Genomic DNA, 19,375 nt, shown 5'->3' on the forward strand with positions numbered 1-19,375 from the left:
TTTAATTAGAGATAAAACACAACACAATTAGTGACTCCATCTTTATTGAAATAAAGAAACCCCCCACTCCGCAGTAATCCTGGGTCAAGGGTCCCGCGATGTTCAATCCGTATCCAATATCATCTGATCGGTTTGCCAGAAAAAAGGCAAAGTGATCAGTTGATGTGTCAGATTCAAGGATGTGAATCACATGACACATCAGCTGATTGTATGAACAGCATTTATACAATCAGCTGATGCATCAGTAGGAAAAAAAACCCTACACACTTCTGTGCAGACTCCCGTCCGATCGCTGCAGGACCCGGCGGTAATCAGCTGATGCGGTCACCTGATAGCATCAGCTCATCGTTTAAGCCCGCCGGGCGGTAAAAAGCCGGCCTCACCGCTGGACTTATACCATCAGCTGATGCCATCAGGTGACCGCATCAGCTGATCACCGGCAGGTCCTGCAGCGATCGGACGTGTCCCGGGAGTCTGCAGACAGGTGAGTATGATATATTTTTTTTTCTACTGTTCACTTTTGATTTCGCAGCTGCTTCCACCTCCTGTCCGGACACGGCACCTGACGGGAGGTGGAAGCATCGGTGGTGGTAACGGGAGGATTCACTCTTCCGTGTTTACCAACACAAGGAATCCTCTTCCTGTACACGTCACTGTACTACCCACCCCTGCGTTTATAGCTGCGTTTTTAGTCATAGAAACGCAGCTATATTTGCAATTTGCGTTTTCCATTGCGTTTTTGAACATCTCATTGACCTCAATGGGTGAAAAACGCAGGAATAATTGACATGCTGCGTTTTTGTGGAAACCACAAACATGCAGCTAAAAAAAGCGCTGTGTGCAGACAGCAAAAATGAAAACTCATAGCCTTTGCTGGGGAAGCAAAGTCATGCAGTTTTCTTGACAAAAACGCACCCGAAAAACACGCAAAAAAGCGGTAAAAAACGCTCAGTGCACACATAGCCTAAAGAGAAAAATCAGAAAAACTGAACCAGGGCCCTGCTGCTTTTTTGTGTAGAAATTCTGCTGCGCTGTCCATGCAAACTGCATGTAATTTCATGAAAACTCCAGACCACTGTGTGGTGAAAGACACTACAGAACTGTTTGGTTTGGGTGACATTTTTCTCTATAAGCTTCAAAAGGGAGCCAGGAAAAAAACATGTACTAGTCTATTGGACTGCAAAGGGTCCACTTTTATCTGTGTCCACCCCTGTGTGTATATATTTGTGCGCATGTAGAATGGTGACACTTCTGCTAGTTTTCTTATTAGCCCAAAACAAAGATGGAGGACGGGTCTCCAAGCACATGGGGATGGTAAGGATCTTCCTGTTACGGCGCCATTTTGTCGACGTCCAAAAATATCCACTAAAAAGTGAAATGTAATGACTCCCTGCGGTGCAGCGTCATCACTGACTTTACAGTGGAAGAATACGGCGCCACTATATGTCCCAGCGTTGTTCTCTCGATTATGACGACATCACAGACACCGGCTCACAGACAGCTTTTGCCTCTAGTGTCGGCACCTTCCGGCGTGACGTAGGAGTGCGCATATCACGTGATCGGCGGCAGAGGTCGGCGTGCTCACCCTATAAGCCGCACAGAGGTAATGTTGCTGCTCTTGCCGGGTGTTCACATGGGACTGCGGCTCCTATTACATTTAGTAGAAGCCATGACTGAGGCCATCACCGCCTGTGATTAAACGTGTGGGTGACGTGCTGGTACTTGTAGTTCCTCTAAATGCTGAGCTTTCTGTTCCACGCTGTGGGAGATTTGTAAAGTAAACAGCGTTTATTTTTCGCTTTACTGGCCTCAATTATCCGTGCACTGTGTATTAGGCCCCTTTCAGACGTCCGTGTCTAAACAGGTGCAAGCCACACGTAACTGTATGGTCATCCGTGTGATGTCCGTGTTTGCATACGTGTGACTGGTACCGGTAAAAAATGCATGATACTGAAATGAATATTTTTGTATAAAAGATGTCCAAAGCCTGAAAAATTATAGGTAGATATAGAATGATAGAACAGATAAAATAGAGAGCTATGAAGAAAGAACATATAAAATAGACGAAACAGAATAACGATATAGAGACAGCTAGCTTGGACAGCTGTTTTACAGCATAAAAAGAAAATGACATGGGGTCCCCCCCCCTAGTTTTCATATCCAGCACAGGACCAGCTGCAGGCTGCAACCCTCAGCTCTCTGCTGTATCTTGGCTGTTTATTAAAATTAGAGGGGATCCCACGCTTATTTTTTAATTGTTTTATTTAAAAATATAAATAAATGACGTGGGGTCCCCTCCATTTTCCTAAAACTAGCCAAGGTTCAGCAGACAACTAGGAGCTGATATTATTAGGGTGGGAAGGGCCATCGTTATTTGTCCCTTTCCAGCCTAAGTATAGCAGCCTACCAGTTGCCCCAGAACTGGCGCATCCATTAGATGCGCCAATTCTGGTGCTGGACCTGGCTCTTCCCGTTGCCCTGATGTGTTGGCATACGGGGTAATATTTGTGGGGTTGATACCAGCTCCAGCTGTGATACTGTCTGCTGAGCTGTGTATCTAATCCTATCCTGTGTGATACTGCCTGCTGTCCTTGGTGACACGTTAGACATTTGTGGTCACCATGAAAATGGCTCCGCACTGTGTCCCTAAGGCTGGGGCCACACGGGGGACTACTGCGATCCTCTCATGACACTCAGCACACGCCGGCAGCACAGCGGGAGCCGAGTGTCATGCACGTGTCACTGAGATTGAGGTCCGATCGTGCGATCAGACCACAGCTGCAGGGGCCGAGCCGGCACTGAGGAGGGGAGGGCGGTGCTGACGAGGGGCGGGCCGGCACTGAGGAGGGGAGGGCGGTGCTGACGAGGGGCGGGCCGGCACTGAGGAGGGGAGGGCGGTGCTGCAGAGGGGAGGGATTTATCTTCCTCTCTCCTTCGTAGGCGGCTATTGCCATTCTCTCTCTGCACTAGTGGTACACCGGTGTAATGCGAGTGCAGTGCAGTTTTTCTCCCGCCCCATAGACTTGAATGGGTGTGAGAGAGAGAGGAATTTTTTTTGCACTAGAAGCATGCTGCGATTGTTTTCTCGGTCCAATTGGGGCTGAGAAAATAATCGCTCCTGGGTGCTGCCCCATAGAGTAATATTGGTCAGAATGGAATGCGATGTTTTATCGCATTCCACTCGCTCCGATTTTCATGCCGTGTGTCTTAGGTCTAAACTTCATTCTCTTATCCTTTTGGAAACATACAGATTGGGATGGGAGGTGACATCACACACAGGAGAGCAGATTCTGCCCACTTTACTGCAGCTGTAATGTGAGCTACTTCTACAGTGGGATTTCTGTAGGATTTCAGCAGCTGCTCCCCCTAGTGTTTAAGTGTGGAAAATATCAAACTTTTTTTTTTTATTTTATTTTATATTTTGCTCAATTAAAAACAAATAATAATATTTAAACAAAACATGAATACATTTTTTCAGTTATTGAATATTTATTTTTTTTTATGACATCTTCTTAAGACAGGAGGCAGGACACTGAATGATCAGTGACTTGTCAAAGAAACAGAGGAGGCAGGAGAAGGGGCAAACAAGAAGACGAAGACCCTGGGCTCTTTTATATACAGTATTTTGGGACGCTGTAGATAAGAGCTTTCTGGTGGTGGTCGCAGCTTATAAGGGAAAAACCTGGTGACAGGTTCCCTTGAAAGTGCCCTCTCAGTGCTGCAAAAAAAAAACAGCTGAAGTGGTGCTTCAATATGGAGAACAGAGGATGCTCTCATCTGCTGTCACGTAGACTACAGACTTTTCATTTCAGCCCAGACGACCCCATTAAGGAGCAACACTGTGGTCCGTTCATTGCGTTCCCCTTCAGGGTGGCCCTCCAGCCACTTGGGTGCACATAGAGCTATACCTGAGCCTATTTGGTTAAATTTTGTAAGACCCCATGATCCTGAGAATAACTTTACATTCAAAAATTTTGAGACTGACAAAAATATTGACCGCTTTTTTTTTTTTTTGTAGCTCTATAAGTCTATGGTTACTGAAGAGAAGATATAACCATTTATTACTTTTTTAAACTTTTCTTGATAAAGTTTCTGACTATTTCCAGAGATGAATTTTATTTTTCACGACTTCTGCCCTTCACCCTGGCGGCTGGGTATGGGTTTCTTGGACAAATCCTGACTGAGGACAACCCCTTCTTGTCTAATCGGTGCTTGGATTTGATCACAATTTCTGTTTGTTTGGCCACTGCTTTTTGAGGATTGACCACAGGTTCTCAATGGGATTGAGATCTGGGACGTTTTCTGGACCCAACATCTCAGTGTTTTTTTTTCACCGAGCCCTTTTTGCCTTGTGACGTGGTCTCCATCATTCTGGAAAATTCTCTGTTCACCAAATTGCTCCTGAATTGTTGGGATCAGTTGCTCTTGGAGGATGTTTAGTTATTGGCAGTGATTTTAGGTAATATTGTGAGTGAGCCCCCTCCATGGATTAATAGCCCCCTCACATGAATGGTCTCAGGAGGCTTTGGTGATGACCTGACACTGGGCTCCTGGTAGCACTCACTTTTTCTTCTCTGGACAATCATCAGATGTCACAAACAGCCTGAAGAAGCTTCATCAAAGAAAATAACTTTATCCCAGTACAGCGTCTGAACTGTTTAGGACTGGGGGAAAGTTAATTTCTTTTTTAGACGGTTTGGTTATCTGGAAGAGTGATTGGAGAAGAAAAGGAGAGCACTGCTATGAGTCCTGTGTCATGTCAATAGAAAAGCATCCAGAGAAGGGAGTGGGCTCCCCAAGTTGGTGGACTAACAAAAACCCAGAAAGTGTGATAAACTCCAAGCACTGATTAAAGAAGGGGTCATCAGTCAAGATAAGGATCAGAAGCCGAAATCCAGCAGCCAGGTAAATTGCAGTCTAGAAAAAGTCTCAAAACTTTTGGCCACAACTGTAGAGTGATATAAAAGTGATGGCACATCCTAGCATTCACATGTGTTTGTCCCCTGTTACTGACCCTATACAGCTGGTTTCAGATCTGGGTTTTTGCTGAAAACTGCAGCAGCATTTTCTCATTTGACATGACTTTCCAGACTCTTTTTAATTGTATTTCTGTTGCTGATTTTACCCTGTGTAGGAAAATGAACAGGAATATCTTACAGCGGATAGAACAGGTTGTCCAGGTGCACAATGTCTGCCGACAGTCCAATTTCCAGTGCCTCAGACATCTATCTACCAGACAATGGAGACCTGTGCCGTTCCTTCCTCAGTCCTTGCTGGCCGCTTCCCATTGCCCTCAAGCAAGCCCGTTTTTGAAGATGACCAGACAGCAATACAGTCTATCTGCCAAGAAGGTACTAACGCCTCCACTGTGTACAGCACTGATCGCACATTTGGGACAGGACTATAATGGGGCTTGTGTACAACCTGCATGATCAGTACCATTTTAACAGGCCACGTAGGTAGAGGAGTAGCTTTTTAATTTGTTTAGTAGAGAATTCAACTGCATTAATTTATGTAAATATATACATTTCATATTTCTAGAAATGCAGCAGTGACATTGGTTAGAGAAGGCATTGTGTACTATCACCTGCCACAAAAGTATATCCCATTGATGAGTCAATTCACATCCGGCCCATTTGGTGTTTCCACTGGTTCTGCAGCCATGCCAATTTCCACTTCAGAGAGGAGGAGGACTTGAACAATAGTACCTCCTACTGGAATTCGTGATCCTAAAAATTAGTATCAAACCTTCAAATAGACTTGGCAGATGACTTGGGATACAAGCTGTCACGAACCACCGGGGGGGTCACTCAGAAATCCCCCGCGCTGGCTACCAGTACGTCACAATCGGGGGGTAACAAGTGGGGGTCACCCCTCCTTTATACCTCCCGACCGACAGACAGAGCACGTGACGCGCTCTCTAGCGCCCCTCTTATAGTCAGGCCAATTATGGAATTGCCCGACAATAAGCAAGGAGGCCGCTATACTACTTATGCCGATTATTGAAGGGTCCCCAGTGAGAGTAGGGTATATATTCCCCCGACCTCCGCGGGCGGAATATATAAAACCTCCCCGGATCTCACTGGCCTCCCCACAATAATCCTTGGCACAACTCGCTGCCACCAACCGCTTCACGGTAACTATTAGCCGAACACACAGACGTGGGATTCAAGATCGAGATAACAGAACAGCCCAAGATTAATTATATAATTTAATCAGCCTAAAGCACACTAGAAACTACAATATATACAATAGGGAATCTACAGAATATACATATGTCAGAGTACAGTTACAGATAAAGCATGGTTTACAAACAGGTATGCAATTCAATCAGTTACCTTGTGCGTCTGGCCACAGGGGGTTGCTGTAGACCAGGTTTCCAGGAACTCCCACAGATGTTTCCTGCACGTGACCCCCAGCGAAAGAACACTGGAAAATGGCCGAAGTAGGGTTATCAACCTGGGCAAATCCAGGTCCCCTCCTACCTTAGTGACCTCAGAGGGAGCACTGCTCCACCCCTGGCTGGAGTTATGGACAAAATCCACAACATGGAATATGGCCATAACTTGGCCTGGGAGCGTCGTAGGCGGACGCCAACGCTCTCATTGTGACAGCTATGAATTTAGCTACAGAATGAGAGGACTCGTGACTTGTCTACTAGTTCCACATTGGCTGATATCACGCCTGGGGTATTTCCCAAGCTCCCGCTCCCATAAAAAAGGGTGTGCCAGCATCGTCCGCATGCGGAGACACCATTTTTATGGTTGCCATATTTATCGGAAATATGGCTTGCGAGATATGAACCATTTTTTACTGGAGTCGTTCTGTCTGGATACTTCCAAGCTTGCTAATGAGATAGCAGCTCCTACCACAGGGTCACGGCAGGGAGTCATCCTGTGTCCATTGTTCCCACATCATCTCATCTCCATATCACAGGAGATGGCCATGGAGGTGTAACACCTTCACAGATGCTGGACATTGAGAACAAGAAGGGAGGGGGGCACTGCCAGGGAGTGATGAGCGATTATGACTGGAAGTCATAATTCATCTTCATATCCCGGGATTTGCCTCACACCTCCCCCCTTTTGAGGGCGCTAGGGGGCAGCACACTCCGGTGTTCCCCCGTGCGCCCGTCCGCGACCTCTCCTTGTCGGGACAGCCCGTCTGCGTTACCGTGGTCACGGCCCCTTTTGTGGCGAATGGTGAAGTTGTATTGCTGGAGCGCAAGGCTCCATCGCAACAATCGCCCATTCGTCCCAGAGACGGTGTGCAACCAGCTGAGGGGATTGTGGTCCGTCTCCACGATGAAGTGGCGCCCGTATAGATAGGGTTGCAGACGCTGCAGGGCCCACACTATGGCCAGGCACTCCTTCTCCATCGTGGAATAGGCCACTTCCCTTGGTAACAGCTTCCTGCTCAGGTACAAGACTGGGTGCTCTTGGCTCGCAGAGTCCACCTGGCTGAGCACCGCACCGAGGCCGAAGTCACTGGCGTCGGTCTGTACTACAAACGGCCGCGTGAAGTCGGCTGCCTGTAGCACGGGCGGGCTGGACAGGGCGTCCTTTAGGGCCTGGAAGGCTGTCTCGCAGTCCATTGTCCAATCGACTGCAGAGGGCAGCTTCTTCTTGGTGAGGTCCGTCAAGGGCTTTGCCAGGCTACTATAGCGTGGAACAAACCTCCTATAGTACCCGGCGGTCCCTAAGAAGGACATCACCTGCTTCTTGGTCCTGGGGGTGGGCCAGGATGCGATGGCCTCCACTTTCTCAGGCTCGGGCTTCAGTGTTCTCCCGCCTACCCGGTGACCGAGGTACTGGACCTCGCTCATGGCCAGCTGACACTTTCCCGGCTTGATGGTCAAACCTGCCCGGTGGATCCGCCTGAGCACCTGTGCTAGATGCTCTAGGTGGTCCTCCCAGGTGGGACTGAAGACGGCAATGTCATCCAGGTACGCGGCCGCGTACCCTTCAAGTCCCTTGAGCAGGGTGTTGACCATCCGCTGGAAAGTGGCAGGGGCATTCCTCATCCCGAATGGCATCACCGTGGACTCGTATAGTCCAAATGGGGTAATAAAGGCAGAGCGTTCCCTGGCCTTGCGAGTCAGGGGGATCTGCCAATATCCCCGGCTCAGGTCCATGATGGTCAGGTACTGAGCCCCGGCCAACTGATCGAGCAGGTCATCGATGCGTGGCATTGGGTACGCATCGGCGACCGTGACAGCATTGAGCCCCCTGTAGTCCACGCAGAACCGAGTGGTTCGGTCCTTCTTAGGGACGAGGACTACAGGCGAGGCCCAAGCGCTGTTGGATGCCTGGATCACCCCCAGCTTCAGCATCTCGTCAATCTCCTGGCGCATGTGTTGCTGCACCTCCAGGGAGACCCGATATGCTGAACGACGGATCGGGGGATGATCCCCAGTGTCCACCTGATGGACAGCCAAGTCAGTCCTTCCGGGCTGGTTGGTAAACAACCCCCGGAAGGGGAGGAGGGTGGCCCACAGCTGGGACCGTTGGTCCTCCAAGAGCTGGTGGCCAACCTCCACATCCTCAATGGATCCGCCTGCCCTAACCTGGGCTAGCATATCCAAGAGGGTTTCCGCTTCTCCCTCCTCGGGCAGGTTGCACACGGGGAGCGCACATGCCTCCCGCTCATGATGTGCCTTCATCATGTTCACATGGAAGGGCTTCCGCCTTCCACGGGCAGGGTCCAGGGTGACCAGGTACGTCACAGGGTTGAGCTGCTGGTACACGAGGTATGGGCCTTCCCAGGCTGCCTGAAGCTTGTCCTGTGGTACGGGGACCAGTACCCACACCTTTTGACCCACTTGGTAGGTCCTCTCACAAGCGTTCTGGTCGTACCAACGCTTCTGATCGGCCTGGGCTTGAGCCATATTGTCGTGTACCAGTTGCGTCAAGGCCTGCATTTTGTCCCGGAAGCGCATGACATACTCGATAACCGACACTCCAGGGGTGGCCAAATCCCCTTCCCAAGCCTCTTTCACCAGAGCCAGGGGGCCCCGCACACGTCGCCCGTACAGGAGCTCAAACGGTGAGAATCCTGTTGAGGCCTGTGGAACCTCCCGGTAAGCAAATAACAGGTGTGGGAGATACCGCTCCCAGTCACGCCCATGGGAGTCGACCAACATCTTAAGCATCTGCTTTAAGGTGCCATTAAACCGCTCGCACAGGCCATTAGTCTGTGGATGGTACGGGCTGGCCACCAGATGTCGCACCTGGACTTGCTTACAGAGGGCCTCCATCAGCTGGGACATGAATTGGGTCCCCCGGTCAGTGAGCATTTCCTGGGGAAAACCCACTCGGGAGAAAATCTCCAGCAATGCGGTGGCCACCTTGTCAGCCCGAATGGACGACAAGGCCACTGCTTCTGGGTACCGGGTGGCATAGTCCACTACAGTCAGTATGAAGCGTTTCCCGGAGCTGCTGGGGATGGCCAGCGGGCCGACCAGATCCACAGCCACCCTCCTGAAAGGCTCATCGATGATTGGCAGAGATACTAGTGGGGCTTTGGGGTGTGGCCCCGCCTTCCCCACTCTCTGACAGGTTTCACACGAACGGCAGTAGGCAGCCACATCGGCCCCCATTTTTGGCCAGTAGAAATGCTGGTTTAACCTGGCCTTGGTCTTAGCGATCCCTAGGTGTCCGGCCATCGGAATCTCATGTGCGATCCGCAACAACTCCGTCCGGAACGGATAGGGTACCACCAACTGTCGGTCCCTGGGCCACGCCTCCGGTGAACCCTGCTGGACCGTGGCCCGGTACAGCCGTCCTTGGTCCCAGACCACTCGCTCCGGGTCCGAGTCCGAGGGAGGCTGTGCCGCCTGCTCCTTTAGAGCTTTCAGGCTGTCGTCAGCTTCTAACGCTGCCTGAAACCCCTGACTAGATGTGGCCAGAATCGACGAGACTGTCACATCTTCAGTCAGTACCCCGGGACCTGTGTCCTGGCCTCCACCTGACTCGGCTGCCACTTGGTCAGAAGGGGAAGAGCTATCGGACCTCCGGGAGGCCCCTTGGCTTCCAGCACTCCCACTGCGGGTGACAGCGGCCACAGCCGCTGCGACCGTGGGTCGTGCCTGCTCCTCCTCCGTTCCTGACCAAGTCGCCGGTTCAGGCAGACCGACCTGGCTTCCTGACACCCCGGTTGTGGGGGAACCATGCACCGAGATCTTACCTGGGAGCACTTCCGCTCCTGGACCGGCCCCAATCTCACCTGCCTGTTCCCCTCCTGCAGCAACAGAACCCCGCTGTGAAATCTCTGGGGACCCCACATTTGCTGTGGTAGCCCCCACCCCACACACTGGTCCTCCCCCTGCAGCACCCTGCTCTCTGCTTATCCCTGCAGAGGGCAGCAGATCCCAGCTCACAGGCTGATTACTTGTAGAGGCATTGTCACACCTTTCTCTGACCCCCTCCCCTGTCACAGCTGCAGCTGTGTGTGTGTCTATGGTGTCTGTGCAAGCAGAAATATCAGAGTTCACTCCCCCCTCTCTCACATCATTCATAGATAACACATTAACATTGTCAGGAGTCATGTCCGTACTGGCTGAAGGTTCAGCCCTTGGGGGGGGCCCAAACTGGGAGGTTATCTGCCCCAAATCTGTCCCAAGTAGCACGTTTGCAGGGATCCGATCAGTTACCCCCACCTCCCTCACCCCTCGCCCTGCGCCCCAGTCCACATAAATGTCAGCAACAGGCAGCGCCGGGTCAATGCCTCCAATCCCGGAGACAGCGAGGGTTTTTCCCGGGATCAAGTCTTGGGGGGACACCATGTCAGGCCGCACCAGAGTCACCTCCGAGGCGCTGTCTCGCAGTCCTATGGTCACAGACCGGCCGACGGTGACAGGTTGGAAGCTGTCCAGGGACCTACCACCACCCCCACCCACACAATACACCTTGGGCGGCCCTTGGGACGGAGCCGGGGCCTTGGGACGCTGAGGGCACATGGCCTTGAAGTGTCCAGGTAGGTTGCACTGGTGGCACCGTCTTGGTTCTGCCACGGGCCTGGAGAGGGGAGTTGAGGGGGACACCCCCTGCAGTCTAGGGGCAGGTGGGGCAGTCGTAGAATTCATCTTACCCCCTCTCCAGGTGCTGCTGGTGGCTGCTCTCCTGGCCTCAGGAGCCCGATTGTTGGTGTAGTCATCGGCCAGGGCAGCTGTAGCCGTGGACCCCTTTGGCTTCTGGTCTCGGATGAACTGGCGGAGATCCTCAGGGCAGTTCCACAAGAGTTGCTCCGTGATGAACAAGTCCAGGATCTCCGGTCCGGTGGAAAGCTGCAGGCCTTGGGTCCAGTGGTCGGCAGCTCGGGCAAGTGCCCGCCGGTGGTCAGCCCAGGAGTCCTTTGGTCCCTTTTGCAGGGTCCGGAACTTCTTGCGGTAGGACTCCGGAGTGAGGTTGTACTGTTGGATCAGGGCCCGCTTGATGGTGTCGTAGCCCTGATCTGCCTCAGCAGGCAAGTCCCCAAGGATATCCAGGGCCTTACCCCTTAGACGGGGGGTCAGGTATTTGGCCCACTGATCCTTGTCCAGATGGTGCTGCAAGCAAGTCCGTTCAAAAGCAGTCAGGAAAGAGTCCAAGTCTCCATCCTTCTCCAGCACTGGGAAGTCCTCAACACGGACCTTTGGAAGTTTGGTGTTTTGAAGGTCACATGTGGCTGATGAGGGCCGGAGCTGAGCTAGCTGCAGCTGGTAGTCACGGTCTGCCTGTCGCTCTCGCTCTTCACGCGCTGCCTGCCGCTCCGCAGCCTCACGCGCTGCTTGCCGTTCCGCAGCCTCAGCGTCACGCGCTGCTTGCCGCTCCGCAGCCTCAGCGTCACGCGCTGCCTGTCGCCCACGCTCGGCCATGAGTATCTCGTAGGTATCCCGGTCTCCAGCCATAAGCCTGGCCAAGGCAGCTTGAAGGAGGGCCTCTGCACCTCTCAGGCCGGAGGGATTGGCAAGTGGTGATCTGCGGCACGCTGCAGAGCCAGGTGATTCACTGTCCATTTCAGAGCGGAGGGCTGGCATCTGGCTCGTTGAGGACCCTTGGGCGAGCTGCTCCTCATCTTGTCCAGCAGTGCCAGGTTGTGCGCTGTCCTCTGCAGAACGGTTTTCTGGCGTCGAGCTCCTGGAGGACTCGTGGGCAACCTCCTCATTACTGTCCACAGCACCGTCCTCCCTCTCTTCGGCTCCTGCTTTAGCATTGGCCAGTTGCCTAGCTCTGCTCCTGGTGCCATCAGCCATTCTTGCAGACTTTTGGTCACTGACACAGAACTGACACCTGATGCCTCCACACACCTTACAGTATCTGCACTCTGACACTCTAGTGTTGAGCTAGTCTGAAGACCCCAGCAGCCACAGCTGCTGCAGGCAGTCTTTAGTGTCTGGGAGTATGGGTCTCACACTCACACACACTATTATCTCGATCCCACCGCTATGCCACCAATATGTCACGAACCACCGGGGGGGGTCACTCAGAAATCCCCCGCGCTGGCTACCAGTACGTCACAATCGGGGGGTAACAAGTGGGGGTCACCCCTCCTTTATACCTCCCGACCGACAGACAGAGCACGTGACGCGCTCTCTAGCGCCCCTCTTATAGTCAGGCCAATTATGGAATTGCCCGACAATAAGCAAGGAGGCCGCTATACTACTTATGCCGATTATTGAAGGGTCCCCAGTGAGAGTAGGGTATATATTCCCCCGACCTCCGCGGGCGGAATATATAAAACCTCCCCGGATCTCACTGGCCTCCCCACAATAATCCTTGGCACAACTCGCTGCCACCAACCGCTTCACGGTAACTATTAGCCGAACACACAGACGTGGGATTCAAGATCGAGATAACAGAACAGCCCAAGATTAATTATATAATTTAATCAGCCTAAAGCACACTAGAAACTACAATATATACAATAGGGAATCTACAGAATATACATATGTCAGAGTACAGTTACAGATAAAGCATGGTTTACAAACAGGTATGCAATTCAATCAGTTACCTTGTGCGTCTGGCCACAGGGGGGCGCTGTAGACCAGGTTTCCAGGAACTCCCACAGATGTTTCCTGCACGTGACCCCCAGCGAAAGAACACTGGAAAATGGCCGAAGTAGGGTTATCAACCTGGGCAAATCCAGGTCCCCTCCTACCTTAGTGACCTCAGAGGGAGCACTGCTCCACCCCTGGCTGGAGTTATGGACAAAATCCACAACATGGAATATGGCCATAACTTGGCCTGGGAGCGTCGTAGGCGGACGCCAACGCTCTCATTGTGACAGCTATGAATTTAGCTACAGAATGAGAGGACTCGTGACTTGTCTACTAGTTCCACATTGGCTGATATCACGCCTGGGGTATTTCCCAAGCTCCCGCTCCCATAAAAAAGGGTGTGCCAGCATCGTCCGCATGCGGAGACACCATTTTTATGGTTGCCATATTTATCGGAAATATGGCTTGCGAGATATGAACCATTTTTTACTGGAGTCGTTCTGTCTGGATACTTCCAAGCTTGCTAATGAGATAGCAGCTCCTACCACAGGGTCACGGCAGGGAGTCATCCTGTGTCCATTGTTCCCACATCATCTCATCTCCATATCACAGGAGATGGCCATGGAGGTGTAACACCTTCACAGATGCTGGACATTGAGAACAAGAAGGGAGGGGGGCACTGCCAGGGAGTGATGAGCGATTATGACTGGAAGTCATAATTCATCTTCATATCCCGGGATTTGCCTCACACAAGCCAAACTAAAAACTCTGACACGTGTTACGGGGTGTTGCCCCTCAGTGCAAAGCAAGGGATCTGATTTAACTATGAGAGGCCTCTGGCATTGCATGGCCTCCAAGTCTCCTTACAGCGGCATGTCACTCTCTACAAGGAGAGTTGTTACCCTTTAGATCTCAGTAAGAGGCCTCTCGTGCTGCCAAATCAGATCTCTTGCTTTGCACTGAGGAGCGGTAACATCCCAAAACAATTGTCTGCAAATTGAGTTTCTGGTTTGGCTTTTACCCTAAGTCATATGACAAGGCTAATTTAGGCCGGTTTCACACATCCGGCTTTTCGCCAGTTTACCGGATCCGGCGCTCTCCCGTACAGACAATACAGTACAGTGACAGCGCTGTAACTTCCGGGTCACATGCGCCGGTCACATGACAGCATGTGACCGGCGCTTGTTGCGCTGTCACTGTACTGTAGTCACTGTATGGGAGAGCGCCGGATCCGGCAAACCGGCGAAAAGCCGGATGTGTGAAACCGGCCTAAGGGGTCGATATTGACTTTTAGCATTGCTAATTCTTACAGGTGGTGCGAAAGTTCAAGTCTACTTCCTTTCTGAAGAAGAAATGTGCATATTTAATTTCCCAGAGTAGCATTGCATGTCTCCTTACAGGTGAGGCATTTCACTTTCCTCAAGGACAGATGTTACTCTTTAGACCCCTGGATGCAGCCTACAGTCACACATCCATGTGCATTGTTAAATCCATATAAAACTGTGTCTCTCTCTTGTTAATTATTATTTTAGAGCCATTTATTCCATGGCGCTTTACATGTGAAAAGGGTACACATAATAGGGACAAGTACAATAATTGTGAACATTTCAAGGCACAGACTGGTACAGGAGGAGAGAGGAGCCTGCCCGTGAGGGCTCACAGTCTACAAGGGATAGGTGAGTATACAGTAGGTGAGAGTAGAGATGGTCGTGCGACGCTGTACCAGTCTGAGGGTTACTGCAGGTTGTAGACTTATCAGAAGAGGTGGGTCTTCAGGTTCTTTTTGAAGGTTTCCATGGTAGGTGAGCGTCTGATGTCTTGGGATAGATCATTCCAGATTCCAGAGTATGGTGGAGGCACATGAGAAATCTTGTTTGTGATTTTTATGAAGAGGAGATGCGAGGGGAGTAGAGAAGGAGATCTTATGAAGATCACAGATGCAGATGAGTACCTGGAGACTAGGTCACAGATGTAGGGAGGAGACAGGTTTTGGATGGCTTTCTATGTCATGGTTAGTGTTTTGAAATGGAGTCTTCGGGCAATGGGAAGCCAGTGAATAGATTGGCAGAGAGGAAAGGCTGGGGAATAGCAGGGGGGGATCGGTGGATTTGTCAGGCAGCAGAATTTAGGATAGATTGGAGGGGAGTAAGAGTGTTAGAAGGGAGGCCACAGAGCATGGAGGTTACAGTAGTCAAGGCGGGAGATAATGAGGGCATGCACTAGTGTTTTTGCAGATTATTGGTCAAATAATGTACGGATCCGTTAATGTATTGCTTCCATGTTGCATTAGTTTTTGTTTGTTTGTTTTTTCATCTTTTTAAAAATTGAAGGAGGTAATTTTCTGAACTTTTATTTTGATCCTTCACAATCGATCCTTTAAAAAAACACAGATGAAACTGAAAACTGAAGCAGGCTATGCGCACATGGTGCCTTTTAGACGCTGAAACGTTTCCCAGGCGAAGCCGTTTTAGGAAAGTGCCAGTGGTTGTTTTGCTGAAGGATCTTTAGCAGTTTCGCGACGGCTTCACTGCTGGTGTATTTAACTATACTGTGAAATATAGAGAGCGGGCACCTTCCCAGCAGAATCCACCTGAAGATGCAACATGTCACTTCTTTTACCCGATGGAGTGTTTCCAAACCCTGAAACAGTTAAAAGAAGTGACTTGAGATGGAGCATGCACACAGCAACGTCATTTTGACATGCTGTGTATCCTGTTCATTTTATGGATTTGTGTACACATGGTCATACCTTGTATGTCTTGCATGTTTCAGCCGTATTATACAATTTCCCATAGAAATTAATGGCCAAGTCCAATTCACAAAATGGATGAGAAAAGGACCTGCAATGAATCTCACAGACCGGACACTGATCTGTTTTTAAAACTGATATTTGAATGGATCAGTTAACGTCTATGAGCCAGTGTGCGGTCCGAGAAAACGACCGGCAGCTCTGGGAGGTGTTGCTGTGTGACTGCGGCCTAAAGGCTCCGTTACACGCAACGACGTATCTAACGATATATCGCCAGGGTCATGGATTCCGTGACGCACATTCGGCATTGTTAGCGACGTCATTGCGTGTGACACCAACGAGCGGCCGTTAATGATGGAAAATACCAAATCGTCCATCGTTGACACGTCGTTCATTTTCAAAAAATAGTTGGTTGTTGAGGTCGCAGGTTGTTCGTCGTTCCTGAGGCAGCACACATCGCTAAGTGTGAGCGATGAACTACAGCTTACCTGTGTCCTCAATGAGCACCGAGGTGGGAGTGATGGAGATGTGGCTGCTCTCCGCCCCTCCACGTCTATTGGCGGCCCGCTCTGTGACATCGCTGTGACACCGAATGAACCTCCCCCTTTCAGGGGAGGTTGTTCACCGCCCACAGCGACGTTGTTAGGGAGGGCTGTACGTGTGACACGGACAAGCTAGATTGTGCACCACGGGCAGTGATTTGCCCGTGATGCACAAACGACGGGGGCGGGTGCCATCGCTAGTGATATTGCTTTTTGTAAAGCCCCCTTTAGTTAGGACTGTTGGAGAGAAGATGGCCTGGCATTTCACTAAAGAGATTTTTGAGTTTGCATTTAATATCCAACATTATCCTAAATCCTCAGATGTTTCATAGAAAGAAAAAAAAAAGATTCTGAGTTTCTTTTACTATTTCATAGGATAAAGTACAGAAAAAAGGGAAGTTACCGCCAATCAAGGTGAAAGAGCAGAAGAAGCTGGTAGAAGTGTGGCACAACATGACCATTCGGGAATTGGCCAAAGCCATGGATAGAGAGATCGGTGAGTGTGTTCTTTTTATTTTTTAGTAAATACATAGATGGAAATGGAGATGGAATAACTGCATCCAGATACAATGAATATGTGATCAGCACAAGGGACTTGAACAGAATCTGCATCACTAACATACTTATTAAAGGGTTTTTTAGGATAATACATTGATGGCCACTTAGCGTAAACCATTAACTGGAACCTGCATCAATGTCCAAAATTGTGGTGCTCTTGCCCATGAGGAATTCTGGCACTGCAGGATTATTTCATTGGGGACCTATTAGGTGATTCACTGTGAAAGAATTATAAGCAGTATGAAGCAGGGGCAGGAGCCTTCATTGCAGGCACACTTGATTTACTATGAACTGCTGTGGCGCTATAGTGAAAGCTTAGTTTGAAGGGCATTTGTCAGTAGAGTAAACTCCCTAAGTCATCTATATTGGCATATAGCTCATAGGACGCTGAATAAAGTCATACCTTGATATCTGCGATCCAATATTTTATTGCAGAGAAATACACATAGTATGTAAATGAGCAGTGATTCTGCCTCCATAGCTTATTTTAAATGAAAAGAGGCATTACCAGTGTGAGACATGTATGGACTGACAGTCCGCTTTCATGAACTTCATGTATCACAACGGTAACGCCTTTCATTTAAAATAAGCTTTGGAGGAGGCTGGAGGGGGAGAGGGTTGGTCAGACTCACGCAGCTACTGGACAGGGATAGCTTTAAAGAGTTCTCCAAGTTACAATTGGAGTTTGGGTTTTTGAATGGCGAGTTCTATAAATACCTTCAATTAAGACATGCATACAGTGCTGAAGTCAGTATAGCCGGCCATGCGATCCAATGCAATAGAATAATTCAGAGAATAGCTTTCTCAAGTGCTTCATCTGATTTGATATCTGTATTGTATGGTGAAGAATTGGACAGGCTATTAATGCATCATTCACCAAACTCTAAAAGGAGATGGGAACAAGAGTTGGGTCCTATTGAGGACAATCAGTTGGCGGAAATATTGGAAAGACTACCCGATCTGTCTCTGGGGGAAGCCCACAGATAGTCTCGATGAATCACATACAGCTGAGACAATCGTACCCCAAAATTTTTGTTTGACATAGGTGCCAGACCGGACACCACTTGTCCACGATGTGGGGCGGACTCAGCGTCCATGCTCCACATGTGGTCTTGCCCTAGTTTGGAGGTGTTTTGGAGAGGCGTGACTTCAACCATTAATAGAGTGTATACCATAGATCTGAGCCTCACCCCCTTTGTATGTATCCTGGTTTATATCGAAGACCTGAAGATGGAGGAGGAGGATAAAGTGGCGGTTGCCCGTATGCTATATATGGCAAGGAAATTAATAGCACAATATTGGGTTTCAGATCAAGTTCCAACCACATCAGAGTTTAACAAGATCAATTGGATGGTAAACCTGGAGAAGGGAATATACTTAAAACGGAATTCTATGGCCAAATTTGAAACGATCTGGGCCCCGTGGATAGACGACTCCAGTCTGGCATCTAGGGACTTATTTAGGTTCCGATTGGGCTTGTTTTAAGCCATGGTATAAATAACTGAAATGTTGTATGGATGCGGGAACTGTAACTTCCTTCTGTGGACTCATTGTTTGCCTTTATCTAACTTTTGGCATACATGATGTTAACCGGGATGAGAATGTTGATGATTCTGGTCCTCTCGTATACCCTTCGACATTGTAGTTTCTAAAGAGAACTGCGACATCTATTCATCATACGTGGTGAACAGTCAAATACGTGATTTTTTTTTATTTTATTTTCACTTGGGGGGAGGGAGGGATGGGGATTTTGGGGTTATGTTGACCCTGATTTTGTCTGATTTATGTATTGTATCAAATCTTTAATAAAAACATTTTGGTTTAAAAAAATAAATAAATAAATAAGCTTTGGAGGCAGATTCTCAGGGAGACTATCACCAGCCCAGAGATCTTACCTGCTCATTTACATATTAATATTAGTTAATTTATTTCTCTGGAATAAGACATCGGATCACAAATATCAAGATATCATTTTATTCAGCTTCCAATCTGTCCATATACACTGGTTAGGAGGGTTCATCCTACAAACAGATTCCATTTAAAAAAAAAAGCCGTCAAGAGAGAGAAAAGTCACCTGGGTGGGAATCACTGACTTCTCTCCTCTAAATTGACAGGTATGTCCCTATTTGTGTATTTGTACGTCTCCTCATGTTCTAAAGAGAACAATACTTTTATTGTTGGTAATATACAAGAACGGAATTTATCATGGCTCCTAATAAAACTTATTTAATATTTCAGATGACGTTTATGAGACTCTCATGTTCTCGGACTTTGATGTAGACCATTTAAAACCATCGTCGGCACTAAGTGAAGAGATGATTAAGGCGGCCATAAAGAAGACTGGCATGAAGCACATGTACATGGAGAAGAAAGTAGAGAAAGTCGTGGAGAATAAAGATGCTGTGAAAAGGTATTGTCATCATCAGCCGGGGTCAGTCTGCTGTATGGCTGATCATGGTGGGGCATTGATTGCTGTCACTCACATTAGTACACAGCTTATACACCAGTGTTTGCGGTTTTCGTGAATGTTTTATTTTGCTAAAGATCATA

The 19,375-nt window shown here is 49.2% G+C and overlaps 1 protein-coding gene across 2 annotated transcripts in view; it reads left to right on the forward strand.

Annotated features, from left to right (window-relative positions):
- Nucleotides 1-1,454: 1,454 nt before the first annotated feature.
- MTIF2 (mitochondrial translational initiation factor 2) overlaps nucleotides 1,455-19,375 on the forward strand; it is a 104,214-nt gene continuing 86,293 nt past the window's right edge. The window contains exons 1-4 of one of the 2 annotated variants that reach the window (XM_075338087.1): nucleotides 1,455-1,603; nucleotides 5,135-5,351; nucleotides 16,643-16,763; nucleotides 19,064-19,235. In XM_075338087.1, the coding sequence (XP_075194202.1) occupies nucleotides 5,139-5,351; nucleotides 16,643-16,763; nucleotides 19,064-19,235 (506 nt within the window). In that variant the 5' untranslated portion in view covers nucleotides 1,455-1,603; nucleotides 5,135-5,138. Of the gene's footprint in view, nucleotides 1,604-1,638; nucleotides 1,704-5,134; nucleotides 5,352-16,642; nucleotides 16,764-19,063; nucleotides 19,236-19,375 lie in introns of those variants that run through there. The other variant, XM_075338088.1, reaches the window with a different exon arrangement.

This window comes from Anomaloglossus baeobatrachus, chromosome 3, assembly GCF_048569485.1.
Source record: "Anomaloglossus baeobatrachus isolate aAnoBae1 chromosome 3, aAnoBae1.hap1, whole genome shotgun sequence".
Lineage (NCBI taxonomy): Eukaryota > Metazoa > Chordata > Amphibia > Anura > Aromobatidae > Anomaloglossus > Anomaloglossus baeobatrachus.